We start from the raw sequence: 24360 nt of genomic DNA, 5'->3' as shown, positions 1-24360 counted from the left end.
CAAGGCAAAGGGTGGCTACTTTGATGAATCTCAAATATAAAAAAACACTTTTTTGGTTACTACATGATTCCATTTGTGTTATTTCATAGTTTTGATGTCTTCACTATTATTCTACAATGTAGAAAATAGTAAAAAAAATAAAGAAAAACCCTTGAATGAGTAGGTGTGTCCAAGCTGCACTTTGCAGGGGCAAAATATTTGATGCGAGATTGCTGCTGCTGCTGCTTGTCCCCCTGTTTTTCATGCAAAAAAAGAGGATAAAATGCATAAGAAATGTTTTGCTGCATTTTCTAAATGCAGATTTAAGATGTTTATTATTGTAATTTCTGCTCAGCATCAGACACATTTTGTGCTTCAGTTGTGCTTCTCCACTCAGATGACAATTCACTAACTGGGATTCTATCAGCAGACAGCGCTCTGACAGATGTGTAGTTACTTTTTCTCCTGTACTTTTCTTGGTGTAGCCTCCTTTCATCTGGTAAAATGCAAGATTAACTTCAAGCAAAACATTAGATTAGGAATTGGCTGGCTACATTTCTAAGGGTAAACATTAGAAATACAGTATGACAGCCATGCATAGTATGACGGCCATGTAAAAAGCTCATTTATTTGTTGTCACGAACGTCGTCAGGGAAATGACTGGACCAAATTGCAGCGTGGTGAGCGTACATTTTCCTTTATTAAGAATGTCGCTAACAAAACAAGAAACACCAAAAACGAACGTGCAGCTTCCTAGGGCTATACAGGCCACTAACACAGACAACTACCCACAACTAAGGTGGCAAAACAGGCTGCCTAATGATTCCCAATCAGAGACAACGATAGACAACGAGCTGCCTCTGATTGGGAACCACACTCGGCCAAACACACAGAAATACAAAACATAGAATGCCCACCCCACATCACACCCTGACCTCACCAAATAGAGAAATAAAACGGTTCTCTAAGGTCAGGGCGTGACACTTGTGTAGCTGCTAAACAAATAACTTTGCACTCTATTTGGTATTTCTGTGAAGTAAAAATATAATTGCACACCCCTGATCTCTATTGAATTTGAAAACACGGACTTTCAACATAAAACACAGCTTTTTTGATGATCTGCATTTTGAAAATGCAGATTTATGAACTCCAACGCCGATGCCTATCCTGGCGCTCAGGCCAGGTATAGCCAACACTCAAGCGTGCGCGTTCACACAATAGTGACAAGATAGAGAAACCAGACAATAAATGCCCAGCATTACGTTTGTGAAGAAGGAGCACCTTCAGCACCCACTGAAAGATCTGAATTTTAAAAAACGATGTAATTTTTCTTTTCTTTCTTTTCTTCTTTTTTCTTCTTCACAAACGTAATGCTGGGCCTTTATTAGTCCTGTATGAGCAGACTGATGTAGCGCGGGCAAAGAAATGACATCTGCAATGATTAACGTTAGCTTATATTTACTACTGGTTATACTTTTGATATATAGCAGGGAATTCATAATCATTGACAAACAATTCACACCATGAAATCAATGACATAGCACAAATTGTCGGAAGAGCGTGGTTGGAGAGCGATGTGCCCAACGCTTTGTCGCCACACAGTATTCTATTTTCTTTTGCCTCTGCTTAAAGACCAAGTTTTGACAACCATTCGAGTATTTGAGTACTCAATTACTCACGCTCATCCCTAAATCCATAGCACAATGTTTACGACAGACATACATATTTCTGCTGTTATGACATTGTTATAGTGCTATAATCCTCTGTGAAATTCTGACCTCCTTTTCCCCAAAACCCACAGTTGTGCTTACAGGATTTGAATAGAGCCGAGGGCTAAGACCTACTTTGTGTGTTTGTCATAAACCTCATTGGTGCTTTTAGGCAGAAAGAACAAGTCTTTTGTTGGAACGGCACCCTGAATAATTTGATATTTTAGAAATGAGACAGATTGAAGCAGTTTATTATAGGTTTGCTTTTAAAAGGACAGATATTTGTCAACACACACAAATGTACTGTACAAACTGACCCGGGTATGTTATGACATGTTCTTATAATATGTTATAACATCGTTGTGTTAAGAAATGTATTGATGTCAAGGTGTAGTTTTGTTGACATGGCTAAATCCTGTTGCAGATTATCATTTTTCAGATAATTAAGTACGTCAGTAGTGAGAATTAGTACTAGTCCAAAAGGAGGTGAAAGATTATTTGGATTTTGCACTGGTACTGTGTGTGGGTGTGTGTATGTGTGTGGGTATCATGGTGTTGTGTTGTGCTGTTAATGGGGCTAAAGGTTTTAAGTCTCTTGTGTGGTAGTTTTGCCATAAAGTCCTATTTACTGGTGCAGTAGTAGTCTAGTATTCATCGCCTTTGCAGCCTTTCACAGCCTTTCACAGCCTTTCACAGCCTTTGCAGCCTTTCACAGCCTTTCACAGCCTTTGCAGCCTTTCACAGCCTTTGCAGCCTTTCACAGCCTTGTAGTCTGCCTTTAGTTCAGTGTTGTTGCTTTAACTATTGACTTACAATGCAATATGGTCATACCTAGGCTACACTGAAGGCCAAGTGCGGTCTGGTCGCTGAAGGGTTAATACGAGATCTTTGTCATACAGGACTGTGGTATGCTGTGAATAATGTGTTTGGGCTCCATTCTTAAAGAAACCCCATGGGACGCTACCCTTTCTTCAAAAAGATTGGTTCCTCCTCTCTCTCTCCCATACATTCCCATGAGAGGGGCTGGGCAGGTGGGAGAGAGATTAGCAGGAGAGATCAGATAAACACTGCTGTGTGCATCCCAAATGGCACCCTATTTCCTATTTAGTACCCTACTTTTGACCGGAGCCTTATGAGCACTGCTCTGGTCAAAGTAGTGCACCATATAGGTGACTTGTGGCCGTTGGTCTAAAGTAGTGCGCTATAAGTATAGGGTGCCATTTGGGACACAGACTCTGTGTCCCGCTGCTGCTCCCCTGGCTGGGTTGTTTGTGAGCAGCAGGATCTCATCCTCATTCTCCACCCACTTACTCACTCCCCACTCCCCGTCACGGATTGAACAATGGTGGGCACTCTCTCTCCAGCCAATCTTTACACCAATGCAATGCTTTTAAATCCTTGACGGGAAAGTTCACACTTTGGGAGAAGTGTGGAGAGTTATAATACAGCCTTCAATTATAAGTCATGGTGGAGTGGAGGAGGCTGGGGTTACGTCCCAAATGGCACCCCATTCCCTATGTAATGCACTATAGGGCTCTGGTTTAAAAGTAGTGCACTATTAAGGGAATAGGGAGCCATTTGGGACTGAATCTGGAGGACATACATAGCTATAGGCTGAGGCTGAATCTCAGGGGCCCCTCCTCAGCAGGGTTGTTGGGATCCAGACACGGCAGGCCCAGGGAGGGGTTGGGCTAGGCCTGGCAGGGCAGGGCATTCTTCTCCAGGTCCCACCCCCCCCACCACCAAAACATTTCATTTTGATTTCTTTCTCTCACTTCTATGGGGCATTAACAACATCAACTTAGTGAATAATGTTAAAAGGGAGAGATAATTAGACACCTGTGATAATCTGAACTACCCAAAACGGCCACTATGTAATCTTGTGATAGATTACATAAAATCCTTGAAAGATACCAACATTCTGGTAGTTTACTGGTAAGCTTAGAAAGTTTTCAGTAATATACCCTCCCTTTGCAACCCTAGGCTGAAGCATAGGGCTGAACAATAGGACTGAAGCAGAGGGCTGTATTCAAAATGGCACCCTCTTCCCCATATAGTGTACTACTTTTGACCAGAGCCCAATGGGCCATAGGGTGCCATTTGGGACAAACAAGCCTGATGGCAGTGTGGGGGTGCCTTCCCCAGCCCTAAACCCAGACAGACACAGTTGCTAGGTAATAAATCCTATCAATGGTACCAATGCACTCCAATAATACACTTTCTAGATGAGAAGCTAACTTGTATTTCAAGTATCAAAATGTAAATCCTATTCCGAAAGTTATTCCTTTGGGGCGGCAGGTAGCCTAGTGGTTAGAGCATTGGGACAGTAACTGAAAGGTTGCCGGATCGAATCCCTGAGCTGACACGGTAAAAATCGGTCATTCTGCCCCTGAACAAGGGCAACCCACTGTTACCCGGGAGGCTGTTATTGTAAATAAGAATTTGTTCCTAACTGACTTGCCTAGTTAAATAAAGAAACATATATTCTTTGCCCCGGCTGGTGCTCAGGTTTTGGAACAGGCAATATCCAATCACGCATTCCTCAGACAAAAGACATGGTTTTAGTGGTGAGGAGGGTGGTTCTTTTGAGATTATGGTAGCTGATGTAAAGGAAATATGCTGATTTAAACTGATTAAGTCTTTCCTGAGAACAGACTTCTGCTCATTCTGATTGGGCTTTGCTTTTTCTCCACCCCTCCTGTCCTCAGTGGGTGTGTACTGGCGCGCCGTATTGTCCCAGTATCGTCCTAGTCACTGTAGAACCACGCTGTACAGTTAAGACTGTATCTGTGTGAACCGTGAAAGAATGGGTCCACTGATTCCTTTCACGTGGGCCATTTTTCCCTGTGCTGTCTTCCTATCGTCCGGTCTCCTCGTCACATCCCAAGGACGCTGTGCCATTTCCCGACTACCACTCTCCCCAGCCATGCCAGCTCTTCTTTGTTTTCTACACATTTTAATGCTAATTGACAGTGGCTGGTTAGAGGGACCGGGCTACGTTGTCAACACATCACTTTTACTAATGTACTTTTTGATTTGCTATCCTGAACTGATAAGAGCAAGGCAAAAACTGTCACACATATTATTTTCCTTTAGTTTAGTAGGTGTGTGTGTGTAGCACCAGTACATTGGGAAAGGGCGGGGGGAATTTGTTTGAGACGCCGCCACTCATAATTAATTCAGATAGGAATATTATAATGAATACATACATTACTGAGTGGTTGTAAAGAAAAACCATATGGAATTTGGTCCATATAATGGTCTGCTAAGCATTGGAAACATCCCAAACAGCTTTTATGGAGTTATCACCAGGGCTTGCCATCCTTTTCCCTTTTGCAAGTTAATAATAGACAGTGAAAAGGGAAGCATCGGCTGTTGAAGCAGACGGGCTGGAATGCTGAGAGAGAGAGCAGGGGGAACCATTCTGTCGCGGTGGAGGGCTTTATGTTAACCGCTACTCCCCGCCACCAGCCAGCCCTGGCTTGGCCCCTACAGTACTGACAATGTGTGTACCCCAACTGGCACCCTATTGCCTAGGTAATGCACTCTATTGCCTAGGTAATGCACCCTATTGCCTATGAAGTGCTCTGCTTTTGACCAGAGCCCTATGGCCCCGGGTCAAAAGTAGTGTTCTATATAGAGAATACAAACAGGACAGGCCCTGAATAAGACAGACAGACCCCTATTCAGGTTATTGTCTGTGACTGTTGTTGTCATACTGAGAGACAGTGAGAGGCTGTCAGACTTACAGTTGGATGGACGCTCTTCTAGACTGACTGAGCATATGTGTAGTAGTAGGAGTATGATGTGGGTTCAATTAGTATTTTTTAGCCACTAGGGTAGCCTAGTGGTTAGAGCGTTGGACTAGTAACTGGAAGGTTGCAAGTTCAAACCCCTGAGCTGACAAGGTACAAATCTGTTGTTCTGCCCCTGAACAGGCAGTTAACCCACTGTTCCTATGCTATCATTGAAAATAAGAATTTGTTCTTAACTGACATGCCTAGTTAAATAAAGGTTTAAAAAAATATATATATATATATATACTTTGAGCGTTTGATTAAGCCTGTCTGGAATGGCAGGGTTTGCACTTTTGGGACTAGTGTCTTGGTTGGGCAACATGGGACTATTGGCTAGGCAACATCAGTCAAGCGCAGCAAAAATATATTTTTTGTAAGTTTAGATGATTTCTTTTGACAATACAAAACATACTCATACAAACGACAGCACACCCCATCTCCAGAGCCCACATAAATTACCTCCACATGGCCTCAGACTGCACCTTTCCATTGTGTTAACGATTGACGATTGGTTGATTTCCAGTTTTTAAGTATATGTTTTTTCAAGACGATTGACGAGAAAAGTATTCTCTAACCCATCTTGTATCTCCCTGCACCCTCATATGCCATGTCTTGAAATATACTGACAGATGGATTAAAGTACACTGTAATACTTCTGACAGACAACTTTCTAACTCCACCCATAACTTTATGAATTTATAGCATTCCCAGAAGGCATGGATTATTGAGCAATTATTAGTTTTACACTTAAGACATGACTCTGCCATTGTGCTGTAGAATTTAGGATTGTTGTCTCTTGTATAATAAATTCTATACTTTGGTTTATACTGGATTAAGCATACATATTTGTTAACTGTAATTTTGTTAGTTACGTTCCAACATTCCCTCCCATCTTATGCCAATATCTGTCATTTTTAAGTCTTGGTTTTAATAGTTTATATTTTTTTTCTAAGAGGCTATTATATTCTATTGTATTATTCAGCCATATCAAAATTAACTTGAAACCTGAATGAGATGTTCTCAGTCCAAAATGTAAATTCTGCCAATTGATTTAATCAGAGAGTGAGACGACTGCTCTTCGTTCATAAGCGTTCTGATTGCGTGACAGCCATTTAAGGAAATAGAACAGCGCCCTCTCTCTCTCTTTCTCCTTGCCTCTGCATGAGACGGATCTCTAGACCAGTGAAACAATGTTGCATGGGGATGTCAGGTTAGTTGTAGCCACTGGCACTGGAGGGAGTTGTATAACTACTACTAGAATTCCTTTTCCTGCTAGATCTCACATGCAAGGCCAGATGTAATTGTGGTCACAACATCATTTAGACAGTCCAGTCTCTCTCTAGCCTAATTCAGGGACTACTTGAAATGTAAAAAAGATGCATCATTTGAGACATGAGCCTGTGCCTTACAACAGACAGTAATGGATGTTATTATTAGATATTATAAACTGTGTGGTTCGAGTCCTGAATGCTGATTTGGCTGACAGCTGTGGTATATCAGACCGCATACCACGGGAATGACAAAACATTTATTTTTACTACTCTAATCACACAGGTAACCAGTTTATAATAGCAATAAGGCACCTCAGAGGTTTGTGGTATATGGCCCATATACCACGGCTAAGGGCTGTATCTGGGCACTCGTCGTGCTAAGAACATCCCTTAGGCATGGTATATTGGCCATATACCACACCCCCTCGTGCCTTATTGCCGAAGTGTCTAAACCTTCAAGTGCTCCCCTGACCCTGCATCTACCTTCTGATGGACCAGACTTTCTACTCCTGACCTTGGCTCTATTCCAGACAGACTTCTATTAGCCTTGTGCCACACTAGCATCTGCTGTTCCTGAACCCGAGCATCCAGTTCCATTCCTTCCCATCCCTGTCTATGCTTGTGTCCTCGTGCTTCATTCAGCCATCCTGTCACTAGCTGTGCTTGTCTTGTTAATAATAATATTACATGGGACTTATACAGCACTTCTCAACGACCCAAAGTCTCTTAAAGGTCACTTTGTTGTCCATATGCTTTATCCTCATCCCGTCGCTTCCCATCCTATCCTTCAATCCCTGGCTCTGCTAGCCTTGTTCTCCATGTGCTTCATCCTCATCCCGTCGCTTCCCATCCTATCCTTCAATCCCTGGCTCTGCTAGCCTTGTCCATGTGCTTCATCCTCATCCCGTCCCATCCCATCCTATCCTTCAATCCCTGGCTCTGCTAGCCTTGTCCATGTGCTTCATCCTCATCCCATCCCATCCTATCCTTCAATCCCTGGCTCTGCTAGCCTTGTTCTCCATGTGCTTCATCCCGTCCCATCCCATCCTATCCTATCCTTCAATCCCTGGCTCTGCTAGCCTTGTCCATGTGCTTCATCCTCATCCCGTCGCTTCACATCCCATCCTATCCTTCAATCCCTGGCTCTGCTAGCCTTGTTCTCCATGTGCTTCATCCTCATCCAGTCGCTTCACATCCCATCCTATCCTTCAATCCCTGGCTCTGCTAGCCTTGTTCTCCATGTGCTTCATCCTCATCCCGTCGCTTCACATCCCATCCTATCCTTCAATCCCTGGCTCTGCTAGCCTTGTTCTCCATGTGCTTCATCCTCATCCAGTCGCTTCACATCCCATCCTATCCTTCAATCCCTGGCTCTGCTAGCCTTGTTCTCCATGTGCTTCATCCTCATCCCGTCGCTTCCCATCCCATCCTATCCTTCAATCCCTGGCTCTGCTAGCCTTGTCCATGTGCTTCATCCTCATCCCGTCCCATCCTATCCTTCAATCCCTGGCTCTGCTAGCCTTGTCCATGTGCTTCATCCTCATCCCGTCCCATCCCATCCTATCCTTCAATCCCTGGCTCTGCTAGCCTTGTTCTCCATGTGCTTCATCCTCATCCCGTCCCTTCACATCCCATCCTATCCTTCAATCCCTGGCTCTGCTAGCCTTGTTCTCCATGTGCTTCTTCCCAATTCCATTCTTGTCTTTGCCTGTTGTCCCATCCTGTCTCTGTCTAATTTATGAGTGTCTAATTTATGGCAGTAATATTGTAGGGCCAGGCCTGCTGTCTGTTGCTTGTTTGACGGACATAAATAAAGATGTTTATGTCCCTAAAACTTCTGCCAAGCCCCACTAGTGCAATTTTTCAATTTTCTAAACACAGTGTCAAAGACAAAACCCTGGCCCTGTTGCCACGTTGGGGTGTGTGTCTGTGTGTGTGTGTGTGTGTGTGTGTGTGTGTGAGTGTTTGCCTGTCACGGGTTCTAGCTAATAAATTGGGCCATAAACGTATTGTTGACAACCTAGTATGGCTATTATCCAACCATGCCCCCAAATATCTTGATCGGATTGGATCTTCCTTTCTAGAGTTTCACCCCCACATGTAATGGCATGCAGACAACATGCCTGATTACTTAGGTATAAGTAACTTTATGTTATCTTGTTAGAAAACACATGAATACTATTCACCTAACACAAAGCTATTTTAGACTGTACAGTACACTTCTGTAGCCTACGTGTGTCTTTAACTCTCCAGGATCTTGTAGAGAAGATCACTGACTATTAATACTGACAAATTAGGCACCTGTGATGTAGCTGGTTAGGGGACACCTTTTCAGGAAAGGTTCCTCAAAAGGCATAGGTTAGTCTGCCTGTCTGTCAAGTGCAGCTCTGTATGAGTGGGGCGGGGGTAGGAACTGCAACAGCATAGGTTGTTGGGAGATACTGGGGACTGTTTGAGTTGTAGGCTATAGTTACATGCTTTACATTTGGAAATGCGTACAATGGTTCATTTTGAAGGAATTCTAAGATTTGGATCAAAAATGTATACTATTTAGGCTTGCAAATCAATTGATAACATGGTGTGACATTTAGAAAATGTGGTGTGCCCTGTTGCACTTGCTATAGATTTCACCATTCAAAGTCATTGATTAAAACCACAACGTAGAATAAATGAATGAAGAATTGCGTTGGTCTTTCTACTTACCCCGGTCCAGCCAGGCAACGATAGCATACAGTGCAGAACATTCTAATTGCCAAAGTGGACATCCAAAGCCCTGAATTGCACGGTAGAGTTTGAGCAGCATCTAGTGGTGAAATGGGTAACTGCAGTATAGCAATGGTGAATAAAAGGGGAAACTTGAGAAAGTATCAGTAGTTTTCTATTACTGGCTGTTCATTGTCTCAGAGATAATGATTATTAGGAGATGACATGCCCTGCAGACACTCCCCCACAGTAATGAAACTATCGTCCCAAATGGCACCCTATTCCTTACCTTGTGAACTATATAGGGAATAGGGTGCCATTTGGGACATAACTCTGAACTGTCAAAACTTCCATCCACCATTGACTCACTGGGAGTGACCTCTGTGCCTCTTAACCAATGGCCTGGTTTGATCTCTTACCCTGAGGCCAGAAGTGATTATGCTGAAGGATGGGAGTATTGAGACTACAGGTCTCGGCTTGTTTTCTAGTCTTCCCCAGAGATAGAGAGCATGTAGTTAACTTAAGGAGTGTTTCAACAGGTGAATTAGGTTCACTGCCTGGCTGGTTGGTGATGATGATGATTAAGCTACGTCATGTTAGGGTTTTTGTGTGTGTGCAGCTACACTGGTTGGTGATGACGGGTGTGCATGAAGTATTGAGAGAAGTAGATTCTTACACATGTAACCGACATGCAGGAATAAAGCACGTGAACAGTAGAGGTCAACCTGGTGCCCTAGAGATTTTTGGGATGTGCGTATGATATAACACACACAAACACAATTTTGTGTTTCTCTGAATATCACTCACAAACTCTCTCTCTCCTGTCTCTCTCTCCCTCTTCCCCCTACAGAAGATGATGTGGACCTGGAGGCGCTGGTGAATGACATGAACTCCTCGTTCGAGAGCCTGTACTCAACATGCAGCAGCGTGCAGTCTGAGTCGGTTCCCCTCCTGCAGCACAACGGCCAGGTGCATCGCGACCACCACCGCATCGCCCCCATGCCCCCCCACACCCACACCTCCAACAGCGAGCTGCAGCACAGCACCACCTCCCCCAAACAGAGACGTCGACGCTCCCAGCCCATGCACATCCTCGCCGTCAGGTATGTCTACTGTTGGCACACGCACATTCTCTCTCTCACACACACACACACACACACACACACACACACACACACACACACACACACACACACACACACACACATAGCACTTACTGGACACAGTTGTTTGTCTGGCATGCTGTTAGTGAGCACACACACACCTGATAGATACAAGTCCTCTACATCTAAACAAGGGACCATGTTCTCAGCATGCTCTGTGAGGACAGGTATATGTGCTTATGTGTTCATCGTTTTGCCTATTAGCAATCTCTGCGTGACCCATCCCACCCATCACTTTCCCCTGTCCTAACATAGCATAGCAGAGGGGGAGACCAAGTTATAATTCTCTTTAATTCTAGAAACAGAGTGTCAACTACTCCCATAAGCTGAGAGGAACTTTGATTCACCTCTGGTCTTAATGAAATCTAAACCAGTCTGTCAGAGTTGTAGCATCCATTACTTTGGATCCCTAGAGAAAGTTTGGCACTGGCTGGTAATGAGCTGTATCGTTGGTGTATTCTGTCAGATTGAAATGATACGGTTCAGTTTATTATTCAGTCCTGACCTCCGAATAGCACCCTGCTCCTGCCTCACATGGAACTGCATCAAACACTTCTCCTTTTGAACTCCCCTCCCCGCCTGGGTTTGGAGAAAGTGTAGAGAGATGCTAATGATGGCTATCTGCCTGGCTGCTGCAGTTCACTTCAGATGCTAGTCATCTGATAAAGCCAAGCCAACCTCTAGTCTCTTTCTGATTGACAGTCAGGGGCTACATCCCAAATGGCATCCTATTCCCTACATAGTGTACTACTTTTGACCAGAGCCCAATAAACCCTGTTCAAAAGTAATGCACTATAAATGGAATAATAGGATGCCATTGGGGGCACAGCCCTAGTCGGTTTCTCATTGACAGGCAGACAGTGAATGAACAGGCTGTTGCTCTTGCAGCAGGTCATGAAATGGGCACTTTGCTCTTGAAACTGCATGAAATAATGGTTTGATGAATATTGAATGTAATTAGTAGCTCCTCAAACGCTGGCAGTGTTCCTGTGGTGTGGCAGAAAGAATCAGCTCACAGTGCAGTGATCAGAGAGAAATGGGCATGAGGCCCCGGCTCGGCAGCAGTCTCACTCACTGTGAAACCATGGATTATTCATTATTCATATTCAGCCACAAAGCATTGGGTTTATATCAGGGGAGACTGTCCTCATGTTCTCCATTCATCTGCTTCATAACAGCTTTTTCAGTCTGTCTGTGTGTGTCTGTCCCCCACTTTGTTAATGTCCATCCCTGAATGTTGTGATTCTCAGGAGACTGCAGGAAGAGGAGCAGCAGCTCCGGACGTCCTCTCTGCCAGCCATCCCCAACCCCTTTCCCGAGCTCTCTGGCTCTCCTGTCCTCAGCCCTGGGTCCTTACCTCCGTGTCAACCCTCAGGCACATACGTAAGTCAGAGACCCTTCTCTTTACTCCTTAATATGGTAGCTTAGCTAACCATGAAGATTGTTCTTGAAAATGGCCACTAAAGTATGGTATCGCACATCTTACAGTACCACAGCAGTTTGGTTTATTTCTCCCATGGTCATTATCTCTAATCAGAATCAGTGTTTCCCCTATATTCATTTAGCAGTGACGGGTTGCCTCTGGTGAATCATTTCCGCCACTCCAAAATACAGTACCAGTCAAAAGTTTGGACACACCTACTCATTCAAGGGTTTTCCTTTAGTTTTACCATTTTTACTACATTGTAGAATAATAGTGAAGACATCAAAACTATGAAATAACACATATGGAGTCATGTAGTAACCATTTGGTTGAATCAATCTAAATATATTTTAGATTCTTCAAAGTAGCCACCCTTTGCTTGATGACACCTTTGCACACTCTTGGCATTCTCTCAACCAGCTTCATGAGGTAGTCACCTGGAATGCATTTAAATGAACAGGTGTGCCTTGTTAATTTGTGGGATTTCTTTCCTTCTTAATGCGTTTTAGCCAATCAGTTGAGTTGTGACAAGGTAGGGATGGAATACAGAAGATAGCCCTATTTGGTGAAACACCAAGTCCATATTATGGCAAGAACAACTATTTATCCATTATTTTACCAGGTAAGTTGACTGAGAACACGTTCTCATTTACAGCAACGACCTGGGGAATAGATACAGGGGAAAGGAGGGGGATGAATGAGCCAATTGTAAACTGGGGATGATTAGATGACCGTGATGGTTTGGGAATTTAGCCAGATTGGGAATTTAGCCAGGACACCGGGGTTAACACCCCTACTCTTACGATCAGTGCCATGGGATCTTTAATGACCTCAAGAGAGTCAGGACACTCGTTTAATGTCCCACCCGAAAGACGGCACCCTACACAGGGCTGTGTCCCCAATCACTGCCCTGGGGCATTGGGATATATATATATTTTTCGACCAGAGGAAAGAGTGCCTCTTACTGGCCCTCCAACACCACTTCCAGCAGCATCTGGTCTCGCATCCAGGGACTGACCAGGACCAACCCTGCTTAGCTTCAGAAGCAAGCCAGCAGTGGTATGCAGGGTGGTATGCTGCTATAATAAAAATAAGTAAAGTGAAACAATAGTCATCATTACTTTAAGACATGAAGGTCAGTCAATCTGGAAAATGTCAAGAACTTTGCAGTCGTTTAAACCATCAAGCGCTGTATTGAAACTGGCTCTCATGAGGACCGCCACAGGAAAGGAAGACCGAGAGTTAACTCTGCTGCAGAGGATAAGTGCATTAGAGTTAACTGCACCTTAGATTGCAGCCCAAATAAATGCTTCACAGAGTTCAAGTAAAAGACACATCTCAACATCAACTGTTCAGAGGAGACTGTGTGAATCAGGACTTCATGGTTGAATTGCTGCAAAGAAACCACTACTAAATGACACCAACAAGAAGAAGAGACTTGCTTGGGCCAAGAAACACCAGCAATGGACATTAGACCGGTGAAAATATAACCTTTGGTCTGATTATTCCAAATTTGAGATTTTTTGGTTCCAACCTCTGTGTCTTTGTGAGACGCAGAGTATGTGAAAGAAAGATGATGCATGTGTGGTTCCCACCGTGAAGCATGGAGGAGGAGGTGTGATGGTGTTTTTTGTTGTTGTTCCTGGTGACACTGTCTGATTCATTTAGAATTCAAGGCACACTTAACCAGTATGGCTACCACAGAATTCTGCAGCGATACGCCATCCCATCTGGTTTGCGCTTTGTGGGACTATAATTTGTTTTTCAACAGGACAATGACCCAAAACACACCCCCAGGGTGTGTAAGGGCTGTTTGGCCAAGAAGGAGAGTGATGGAGTGCTGCATTAGTTGAGCTTGTCTCCACAATCACCCAACCTCAACCAAATTGAGATGGTTTAGGATGAGATTGACCGCAGGGTGAAAGAAACGCAGCCAACAAGTGCTCAGCATATGTGGGTACTCCTTCAAGACTATTGGAAAAGCATTCCTCATGAAGCTGGTTGAGAGACTGCCAAGAGTGTGCAAAGCTGTCATCAAGGCAAAAGGTGACTACTTTGAAGAATCTAAAATCTATTTTGATTTAACATTTTTTGGGTTATTACATGATTCCATATGTGTTATTTCATAGTTTTGATGTCTTCATTATTACTCTACAATGTAGAAAATAGTCAAAATAAAGAAAAACCCTTAAATGAGTAGGTGTGTCCAAACTTTGGACTGGTACTGTATATGTCTTTTTGTTTTATTAAAAATACATTTTCGGGATGGTAAAACGTTTTTAGTGTAAACTTTAAACGACTAATACCAGATTTAAAGTATGTAGAAAAGATAATGGATCTATATGGTTTTAAATAAGAACATATTTGAGAACTAAAATCACCAAAATAAAAACTAGACAGGGAGAATCTAAAATTAAAAAAATGGCATGTCATGGGCCCCCATTGATTTAAAAAAAATAATGTTTGAGTCACTCAGATAACATAAGAGCATGGCATAAGACATGGCAAAATTTGTAGGAAACTAGCTTTTAAACTTCAACATTTTGCCTCTGCGGCCAAGAGGACAGCCTTTAAAAAGTTTGGTTGGAGACCATACCATTGGCCACGCCCACTACCCCACCTTAGTTGAAAGAAATGGGAAGGCTGCAGTGAACTCTTTCTTGGAAGAGAGTCACTCTTAGTCATTACTATAACGGAGCCGAGATTACTGTGAAAGGGATGTATATTTCGAATAAATATGTCCCTGGCTAATCCTGACTCAACTTTTATGGCTCTGGGGTTCAGAGCCTGTATTAGCAGACCCTGGGTTCAAATTGTATTATTGTATTTCTTTCAAATACTTTTAGCTGCTTGATAGAGCTTGCCTGGCTCAATGGAACCCGTGGAAAGTGCAAGACCGCCAATCTGGCACTTCAGGCAGGCTCAATGAAAGTATTTGACAGAAGACAAATACTATTTGAACCCAGGTCTGGTCTGTAAGAACTGGCAGCATGAGCTGTAGTCTGTAGATGCAGGGAGCTGGAGATGGAAAATAACCATATATTTATTTGTACTATGTACATTTGGCTAGAACATGCAGCGTTGGTAAAGCAGTTCTAAAGCATGTTTTTCCAGCTTGTGATTGGTCCACGATACTGAGATAAAGAAATATGTTGCCTACAAACCTTTGCATAGTGTGTGTGTGTTTGTCTGAGTGTGTGTGTATGCGCATTTGTGCATTTGTGTGTGTGTGTGTGTGTACATGTGAGGTTGGGGGTCGTAGAGATGGGCCCTGCTCCACAGCTGGCTCTGCTTTCCTCTCCCAGCATGCAGTGCCTGTCCTTTAGAATCGTCTCTGTCTGTTCGTCCGTCTTTCTGCCTTCCTGCCTGCCTGCATGCCGACCCTGGAGGCCTGGCTGGCTGGCGGAGTAGGGCTGGTGAGAAGTTAGCTGTTTACAGAATTTTCCGACCTCTGGGCGCTTTCTGACAGGCTCTCATTCCTCTTCCCCAGCCCCCGCGCATTGGAGGCACGCGAACGCTGCGCTGCCGGCTGGCCTGTCAGGGATCACTGCGCAGTCTGTTATACGATGCCCATATGATTTTCATTTGCCTCCCCTCCAAAGTCTCGGTCAATGACCTAGCTCTCTCTCTCTCTCTCTCTGGGTCTCACCCCAGCCGTGCTCTTAAAATGGTAGTGTTAACAAATAACAGACTTGTTTCGTTATGGATGTTCACTGGCTGGTTTTGACAACCCTGGTGGCGTAGGGTCTTCATGATTTGTTAACTGGGCTGGAGATGGAGTTTTTTAAAATTGTTTTGAATAATTTTTTGTATTATTATTTTATCCCCTTCTCCCTAATTTTGTGGTATCCAATTGGTAGTAGTTAGTTACTGTCTTGTCTCATCGCTGCAACTCCCGTAAGGACTCGGGAGAGGCGAAGGTCGAGAGCCATGCGTCATCCCAAACACAACCAAGCCACACTGCTTCTTGACACAACGCACATCCAAACCAGAAGCCAGCCGCACCAATGTGTCGGAGGAAACACTGTACACCTAGCAACCTGCTCAGCGTGCACTGCGCCCGGCCCTCCACAGGAGTCGCTAGTGCGCGATGAGACATGGATATCCCTGCCAGCCAAACCCTCCCTAATCCTGACGACGCAGCCCTATTACTGGGTTAATAAACTGCACTGTCATGCCTGGTGCCTAGTCCTCCTTAGCTTGGCCTCCTTTCTGTTTCTATTAGACTGTTGTTATGTTGACACACCGGTGACACAGGTTCACCTCTCGCTCCCATCCCCTCCCTCCGCCTCTTCCCTTGTATCCTTTTAAATGTTTCTGTGAACTCAGCAGCTGGCACGCACGCTGAAAGGAGAAGAGGAGTAGGAGTGTGTGGAGAGAGAGACGAGCAATATGGTTAATAGCCTCTGAGCTCCTTACTGTGGCGATGCATATTTACGCATGGTGAGGTAAGAGGCTTGGAATAGTAGCCACTCAGTCAGTTAGTGAGTGACATTGGTGGCATAGAGGGCAAACTTAACATTGGTGGCATAGTGGGTGAACTTGACATTGGTGGCATAGTGGGAGAACTTAACATTGGTGGCATAGTGGGAGAACTTGACATTGGTGGCATAGTGGGAGAACTTGACATTGGCGGCATAGTGGGAGAACTTGACATTGGCGGCATAGTGGGAGAACTAGACATTGGTGGCATAGTGGGAGGACATTGGGCATAGTGGGAGAACTAGACATTGGTGGCATAGTGGGAGAACTGGGAGAACTTGACATTGGTGGCATAGTGGGAGAACTTGACATTGGTGGCATAGTGGGAGAACTTGACATTGGTGGCATAGTGGGAGAACTTGACATTGGTGGCATAGTGGGAGAACTTGACATTGGTGGCATAGTGGGAGAACTTGACATTGGTGGCATAGTGGGAGAACTTGACATTGGTGGCATAGTGGGAGACTTGACTAGTGGGAGAACTTGACATTGGTGGCATAGTGGGAGAACTTGACATTGGTGGCATAGTGGGAGAACTTGACATGGCATAGTGGGAGAACTTGACATTGGTGACATAGTGGGAGAACTTGACATTGGTGGCATAGTGGGAGAACTTGACATTGGTGGCATAGTGGGAGAACTTGACATTGGTGGCATAGTGGGAGAACTTGACACTGCGAAAGGAGTCTCCACTTCATGTCATCCACATTGTTTGGATTCATATGAACAGTAATGGCTGTGTATGGACTGTAATAATTGGCTAATTAGAACAGAATGAATATAATGTGCAAAATTGTACATGTTGTAAATTCCATGGCAGAGCATATGGGGCCACTCATCAATGTCACAGTAAACTCACTACATGTTAGGAGGGATGTGCAGCATTCTATCTCCTCCACAGCTGAGCATCATACTTGGCTGCTGGGGATTCAGGAATGCCCGAGTTTGGGTCAGAGTTCACATTTTTCCACTGTAAATAAAATGTTGGTATTTTGCTGATGCTGGCTCGTTTGAGTGTTTAGGTTAATTGCGTTGGAACACAATTTCAGGTTAATGTGTTCTGCAGCGCTGAGTTGGAGATCAAAGTGACCAGTGCCAGAAATGTGCTGCCTTGCTTCTAGACTAGAGGGAGTCTGTTTTAACAGGCTCTTAAACCACACCAAGAGTGAAGCAGCACATCCCAGATCCCACATCGGGCTGACCTAGTGGACAGGCCAAATGGCACCCTATTTCCTTTATAGTGCACTACTATTGGTCACGGCCATAGGGCAAATAAAGTTGTGCACTATGTAGGGAATAGAGTCCCATTTGGAACTTAGGCAAAGTATCATGTAATCACGGCCCATAATTGTTCAGAGCCCCGTGTATGGAAGCAATGCATGCTTATTGTTTCTCCTTCCCAAAGAATGTTCCCAAACGGAACATGGAAGGATTACATGGGACCAGTCAGTACTAGGCATTCTGTGCTGCTGCTGGGAGAGAACATTCCTCCTGCAACTGCTTGTAGGACTTTCAGCTGGCTTGGCTCTGACTAGATCTTTCTCAACACCCCCAAAGAGAATTGTTTGGGTTCAATTTAATTAATTGAGGCACGTTGCAGGCAGAGGTACTGTGGAGGAGAGGCTGCTGTACTGTAGCCCAGTATCTAATCTCATACGTGGGTGAAGTAAGCATGCGGTTCACTTGCAGGTCTTAAATTGCCTGCGTACGTGTGTGTATGTGCGTGTCCGCATAGACAACGTGTCTGTGTGTATATCTATGTGTTGCACGCTGACTGGCAGCACTCTTGAGATACAAATTGCAACTGTGTTGTTAACAAATGCTTGTTGGAGGCGTGCCAGGGAGCTTGTGGTTTATTCTGGAACATCTCATGTGTCAGGCCATATTTAACCCTCCACTTACCCAGCAAGACAAGCCTCGACCTGCTGCTTGGATTACTTGGCCAGTGCACCAGTCATACAGTGACAAATATCTGTGACTGTTTTATTGACAGCCCTGCCTTGCCCTGCTTTGTGTGTTACATTCTGGGGAACTGAGAGACGCTGTGCTACGCTATATTAGGCTAGGCAAAGGGTATTTAAATCTTACCCGAGGTCCGGACGACTGCTTCAGCCAAACACTATGCCACGCCTACGGATGTTAATTTCTTCTCCGCAATGCGTCCCTGAGTACCTCCGCGGCCTTCTCTGATTGGTCTAGAAACCTGCCGGTTGGGCCTGAGCCGGTTGGGCCTGATTGGTTGATCGGTTGGGCCTGATTGGTTAGAGATGATCCAATCGATGATGTCTTACTCTTTTTGCAACGCCCCTCGTCACCACAAACCGTTACAATGAAATTACTACTAAAGTAGGTAGTGAACGACAGGGCAGCGTCAGGCTAGACTACTGTTGGTTTTCTGTTCTACGTACCTGATAATGAATTGCACCAACATGGTGTCCCAGGTTTAAATCGGTCCCTGATTAGAGGGGAACAATGATATGCTTTGAGGTCCAGATATGAATTGCAGGGGGTTAGGCTATACTAGACCATGCTAGTATAGGCTATGCTAAACACTAACTGCTATGATGTAGGCGTAGCTGGACAAACTGGCTGGCTGTGGTCCCCCATTAGGAGAAGGACATTAAGGTCCCTCACTCTGTACACTGAGCCTGCCAGGTCACAGGTCAAACTAAGTAACAAACTTGTCCCTCTGTGTTTTATTTCTCTTATTTTGAGACTGCTAGACGATACCCTGGTTAGCTGTGTCATGTTATCTTAACTGAGATAGACACGGTGAGTTCTCTTAGCAGGTAAAGTTAGAAGCCAGAACAATTCCCTCACTTAGTACAGACCTGTTCATTACTATAGCACAGGGATCATCAACTAGATTCAGCTGTGGGTTGATTTCTTTCTAATCACTAAGCTAAGGACCCTGGGACTGAACACCTGCCTCTGCAACTGGATCCTGGATTTCTTGACGCCTGCAGGTGGTGAGGGTAGGCAACACATCCGCAACACTGTCCCTGAACACGTGGCCCTCAGGGGTGTGTGCTTAGTCCCCTCCTGTACTCCCTGTTGCACAACGCGCAACATTATCATTAAGTTTGCAGACACGATGGGGGTAGGCCTGATCACCGACAACGATGAGACAGCCTATAGCCAACCTCTCCCTCAACGTCAGCAAGACAAAGGAGCCGACCGTGGAGAGCCAAGCACGCCCCCATTCACATCGACTTGGCTGTAGTGTCCACATCACTAAGGATCTATCATGATCCAAACACCAACACAGTTGTGAAGAGGGCACAACAACTCCTCTCTCCCCTCAGGAGGCTGAAAAGATTTGGCATGGGCTCTCAGATCCTCAAAACGTTCTGCAACTGTACCATTGAGAGCATCTTGACTAGCTGCATCACCGCTTGGTTTGGCAACTGCTTGGCATCCGACCGCAAGGCGCTACAGAGGGTAGCGCATATGGCCCAGTACATCACTGGTGCCGAGCTCCCTGCCATCCAGGGCTTCTATACCAGGCAGTATCAGAGGAAGGCCCTAAAATTTGTCATACTCCAGCCACCCAAGTCGTAGACTGTTCTCTCTACTACCGTACAGCAGGCGGTACCTTCTGCACCAAGTCTGGAACTAAAAGAACCTGGAATAGCTTCTACCCCCAAACCATAAGACTGATAAATAGTTAGTCCGGGTAGCTATTTAACTATCTGCATTGACCCTTTTTACACTAACTGTTGTGATTCACATACGCTGCTGTTTACTATTCGTTATATGTGCATATCTACCTCTTCCCTTGTACCCCTGCACATCAACTGGTACTGGTAGTCCTCACTCATTATGTATCTATTATTACTTTTATTATTACATGTTTAACTTTTCTAATATTTCTGTATTTTCTTTCTCTCTGCTTTGTTGGGAAGGGCCCGTAAGTAAGCGTTTCAGTAGTCCACACCTGTTGTTCAGGAAGCATGTGACAAATAACATTTGATTTGAATTGGGCCTGTAGCCCGGGCCACCAGTTGGGAACCCTGCTCTATCATGTGTCAGTCCCTGATCCTGTCCCTGTTTTAGAGATTTGCTGTTTTGTTATGGTTAGTATGACCTATTTCACTCCGTCTTTGGGGAAATTAATCCATGATTTTCAGTATTTTAATGTGATCGTCTGTAATAAACACACACGGATAGTTTTTCACCAGTGTCAAGCATGGATATGTTCCCAAAGTTCCTGCATGGGCCACAGTTTTAGTCTGAGAACATTATACAATAGCCGTCTATATATAGAAGTGTGTGTTTAGCCTATATTGAACGTGTGAGAAAAGACCAGTTGATTCATCATTGCATGACTTTACTGGAGGGAATGTGAACTGCCCTGCTCTGTGTCCAGGATGGAGGCTTGACAGGGTGGAATGTGTTGCTGCAAGCTGTTAGTTCATCTGGCCCGAGTAGAGTGTCTCAGCGGGCCCGCAAAGCTTCAGCTGGACTCATGTAGGTCATGGAGACTGCATGGAATCCTCCACTGCAGGGCAGAGCAGGCCTCTCTCCCTCACAACTCTCTTGCTCTCTAAACTGAGAAGAGGGCAGCTTCTCTCACTCTCAACTCTCACTCTCAACTTTCTGCTTTTCTCTCTGCCCTGCCGTCTCTCTTCCTCCCTCTCTCTCAACTCTATCTCTCTCTGCCTCTCCCTCTCTCAACTCTCTCTCATACAGGAAAGTAGGGCAGCTCAGATTTCTCTCAAGTGGAACTAGTGTTCACAGAGAGAGGAGGGAAAAAAGAGATGCAACAATACTCCCACACTCTCAGCATATACATTCAATTAATCTCTAACTTGTTCAATTTTGAAAAGGCAACCATTGTAGGAAATGCAGACAGACAATTGGCTTAATTCAAATAGCAGTCATGACTAAGTCCAGAGTAGTGAGCAGAGCAGCGCCATTGGAATGGGGCCTGATCTCGCCTTCTCTCCAGAAACACCTAATTATACTGGAACACAATGTACAGCTATGTTAAATCTCTGAAATCAAATCTCTCTCACCGTTTCTCAGCACTCACCTTTAATAAACTAATTCTGCTGCTGACTTCTTGTATTGTAATAGGTAGGCCTATACCAGCGTAGAGCATTATATTGTGTGTGAGTGTGTGCCACCACCAGCAGCTAGCTGGCCTTGGCCTGGCCTTACAGCTTGGGTGACCAGTGCAAGTAGAAGTACAGTGAGTGTGGCTTGCGGGCGGCAGGTTTTATTGTGTAGTTGAACGATGTGTAGTTGTAGTTGAACGATGTCATCTTTTTGTGAGTGCCCAATGGCAGTCCCTAAAGTCCCGTAAGGGGACAATGATCTGTGGTGTGGTGGCCTGAAAGGGTGCTACCCAGGCCCCTGCTGTGCAATTAACCAGTCTGCTCCTATTGGAGAAATGTTTGTCTCCTCTCTGGATTGATCTCAGTAGGGAGCCGCTGAGAAAGAACTCGGACATTCCAAGGGGATTGTTGGGGTTGGAGGCTGGGGCTGATGTGATGTGTGTGGCAGGGAGGAGGTATGGGAGCTTCAGGCTCCGCTCAGGGGGGGATTCTTCCCAGAGGAATGCACAGAGCTGATGGATCAGCCTCTATTTGATCTATATATAGACACCAACTGTGGGTCTTTTTGCTTGTGGTTTGTTCTGGTTTGAAGGGACTAAGGAACTGAGGGATTGTTTGGTTTTGGGAGTGCGTTCCATAATGGTAGCTTGTTGAGTTTGAGTTAATGAGTCAAGCTATTCTGAATTTTTGGAACATGCACTGATATCTGGAACCACCAGATTAAAAAAAAATATATATATATATATACAGAGTTAGTCATATATTATAACCTAATCATTGTTTTCCAAAGAGAGAAGTTTGTTTCACCATGCCCTTTGGCTGGGCTGCCCTGTACTGTACTCTGTACTCCCATGGCTAACATTCGTTATATCACTGGAATATGGTTGAGTTTCAGCCATGAGCTGGGTGGTTTGCATGTGGGAGTTCGATGGGGATGAGTAGTCACTGTGGCCTAGATGTAAACCACAGTATGGCATTAGTTCATCCACATCTCTCCACTTCTGAAAGTATAAAAGTACTGTTTTAACTGCCCCAGCATCTGCTAAACGTGCACGATAGTACTTCAAAACCTTTCAAATCATCCATATTATTATATATTCTGTTGTTTTATTGTTCTGTACCTAGCTCACTAACTAACTGCTTTGGAGTGAGAGTACATGACTTGGTATTGTGCATCTGAAAGTCCCCATTTTAGTCCTTGGCCAATGTTCTGGTCATTTTTCTACAATAGTGAGCCTGGATAAATCCCCTCTTTGGGGTTGCTTAATTTGACACAAAAATATGACAACAAGAAGCGGTTCATGTCCACCTCATGAGTCAGCAGTATTTACGTAGCGTTCCCTTCAGAGCCGACTCAGCCCAGCACTTCTCCCCGGGCCAGCCGTTCCCTTCAGAGCCAACTCAGCCCAGCACTTCTCCCCGGGCCAGCCGTTCCCTTTAGAGCCGACTCAGCCCAGCACTTCTCCCGGGCCAGCCGTTCCCTTTAGAGGCCGACTCAGCCCAGCCCTTCTCCCCGGGCCAGCCGTTCCCTTCAGAGCCGACTCAGCCCAGCACTTCTCCCCGGGCCAGCCGTTCCCTTCAGAGCCGACTCAGCCCAGCACTTCTCCCGGGCCAGCCGTTCCCTTCAGAGCCGACTCAGCCCAGCACTTCTCCCGGGCCAGCCGTTCCCTTCAGAGCCAACTCAGCCCAGCACTTCTCCCCGGGCCAGCCTGTTCCCTTTAGAGCCGACTCAGCCCAGCACTTCTCCCGGGCCAGCCGTTCCCTTTAGAGGCCGACTCAGCCCAGCCCTTCTCCCCGGGCCAGCCGTTCCCTTTAGAGCCGACTCAGCCCAGCACTTCTCCCGGGCCAGCCGTTCCCTTCAGAGCCGACTCAGCCCAGCACTTCTCCCGAGCCAGCCGTTCCCTTTAGAGCCGACTCAGCCCAGCACTTCTCCCGGGCCAGCCGTTCCCTTCAGAGCCGACTCAGCCCAGCACTTCTCCCCGGGCCAGCCGTTCCCTTCAGAGCCGACTCAGCCCAGCACTTCTCCCCGGGTCAGCCGTTCCCTTCAGAGCCGACTCAGCCCAGCACTTCTCCCCCGGGCCAGCCGTTCCCTTCAGAGCCGACTCAGCCCAGCACTTCTCCCGGGCCAGCCGTTCCCTTCAGAGCCCACTCAGCCCAGCACTTCTCCCCGGGCCCCGTTCCCTTCAGAGCCGACCAGCCAGCACTTTCCCCGGGCCAGCCGTTCCCTTCAGAGCCGACTCAGCCCAGCACTTCTCCCCGGGCCAGCCGTTCCCTTTAGAGCCGACTCAGCCCAGCACTTCTCCCGGGCCAGCCGTTCCCTTTAGAGGCCGACTCAGCCCAGCACTTCTCCCCGGGCCAGCCGTTCCCTTCAGAGCCGACTCAGCCCAGCACTTCTCCCCGGGCCAGCCGTTCCCTTTAGAGCCGACTCAGCCCAGCACTTCTCCCCGGGCCAGCCGTTCCCTTTAGAGGCCGACTCAGCCCAGCACTTCTCCCGGGCCAGCCGTTCCCTTTAGAGCCGACTCAGCCCAGCACTTCTCCCCGGGCCAGCCGTTCCCTTTAGAGCCGACTCAGCCCAGCACTTCTCCCCGGGCCAGCCGTTCCCTTTAGAGCCGACTCAGCCCAGCACTTCTTAGAGCCGACCCCGGGCCAGCCGTTCCCTTTAGAGCCGACTCAGCCCAGCACTTCTCCCTCAGCCCAGGCCAGCCGTTCCCTTCAGAGCCGACTCAGCCCAGCACTTCTCCCTGGGCCAGCCGTTCCCTTCAGAGCCCGACTC

General features: G+C 45.9%; 1 protein-coding gene across 5 annotated transcripts in view; it reads left to right on the top strand.

Moving 5' to 3' along the window:
- The window catches only part of LOC112222535 (growth factor receptor-bound protein 10), an 84646-nt gene that overhangs the window by 39718 nt on the left and 20568 nt on the right, over positions 1-24360 (top strand). For all 5 annotated transcript variants that reach the window (XM_042304712.1, XM_042304711.1, XM_042304714.1 and 2 more), the window contains exons 4-5: positions 10310-10562; positions 11873-12005. In XM_042304712.1, coding sequence (XP_042160646.1) covers positions 10310-10562; positions 11873-12005 — 386 coding nt within the window. The remainder of the gene's footprint in view (positions 1-10309; positions 10563-11872; positions 12006-24360) is intronic.

The sequence above is a fragment of the Oncorhynchus tshawytscha genome, linkage group LG23 (genome assembly GCF_018296145.1).
Source record: "Oncorhynchus tshawytscha isolate Ot180627B linkage group LG23, Otsh_v2.0, whole genome shotgun sequence".
In the NCBI taxonomy this organism is placed as follows: Eukaryota; Metazoa; Chordata; class Actinopteri; order Salmoniformes; family Salmonidae; genus Oncorhynchus; species Oncorhynchus tshawytscha.
This window is presented reverse-complemented; position numbering and strand designations above follow the sequence as displayed.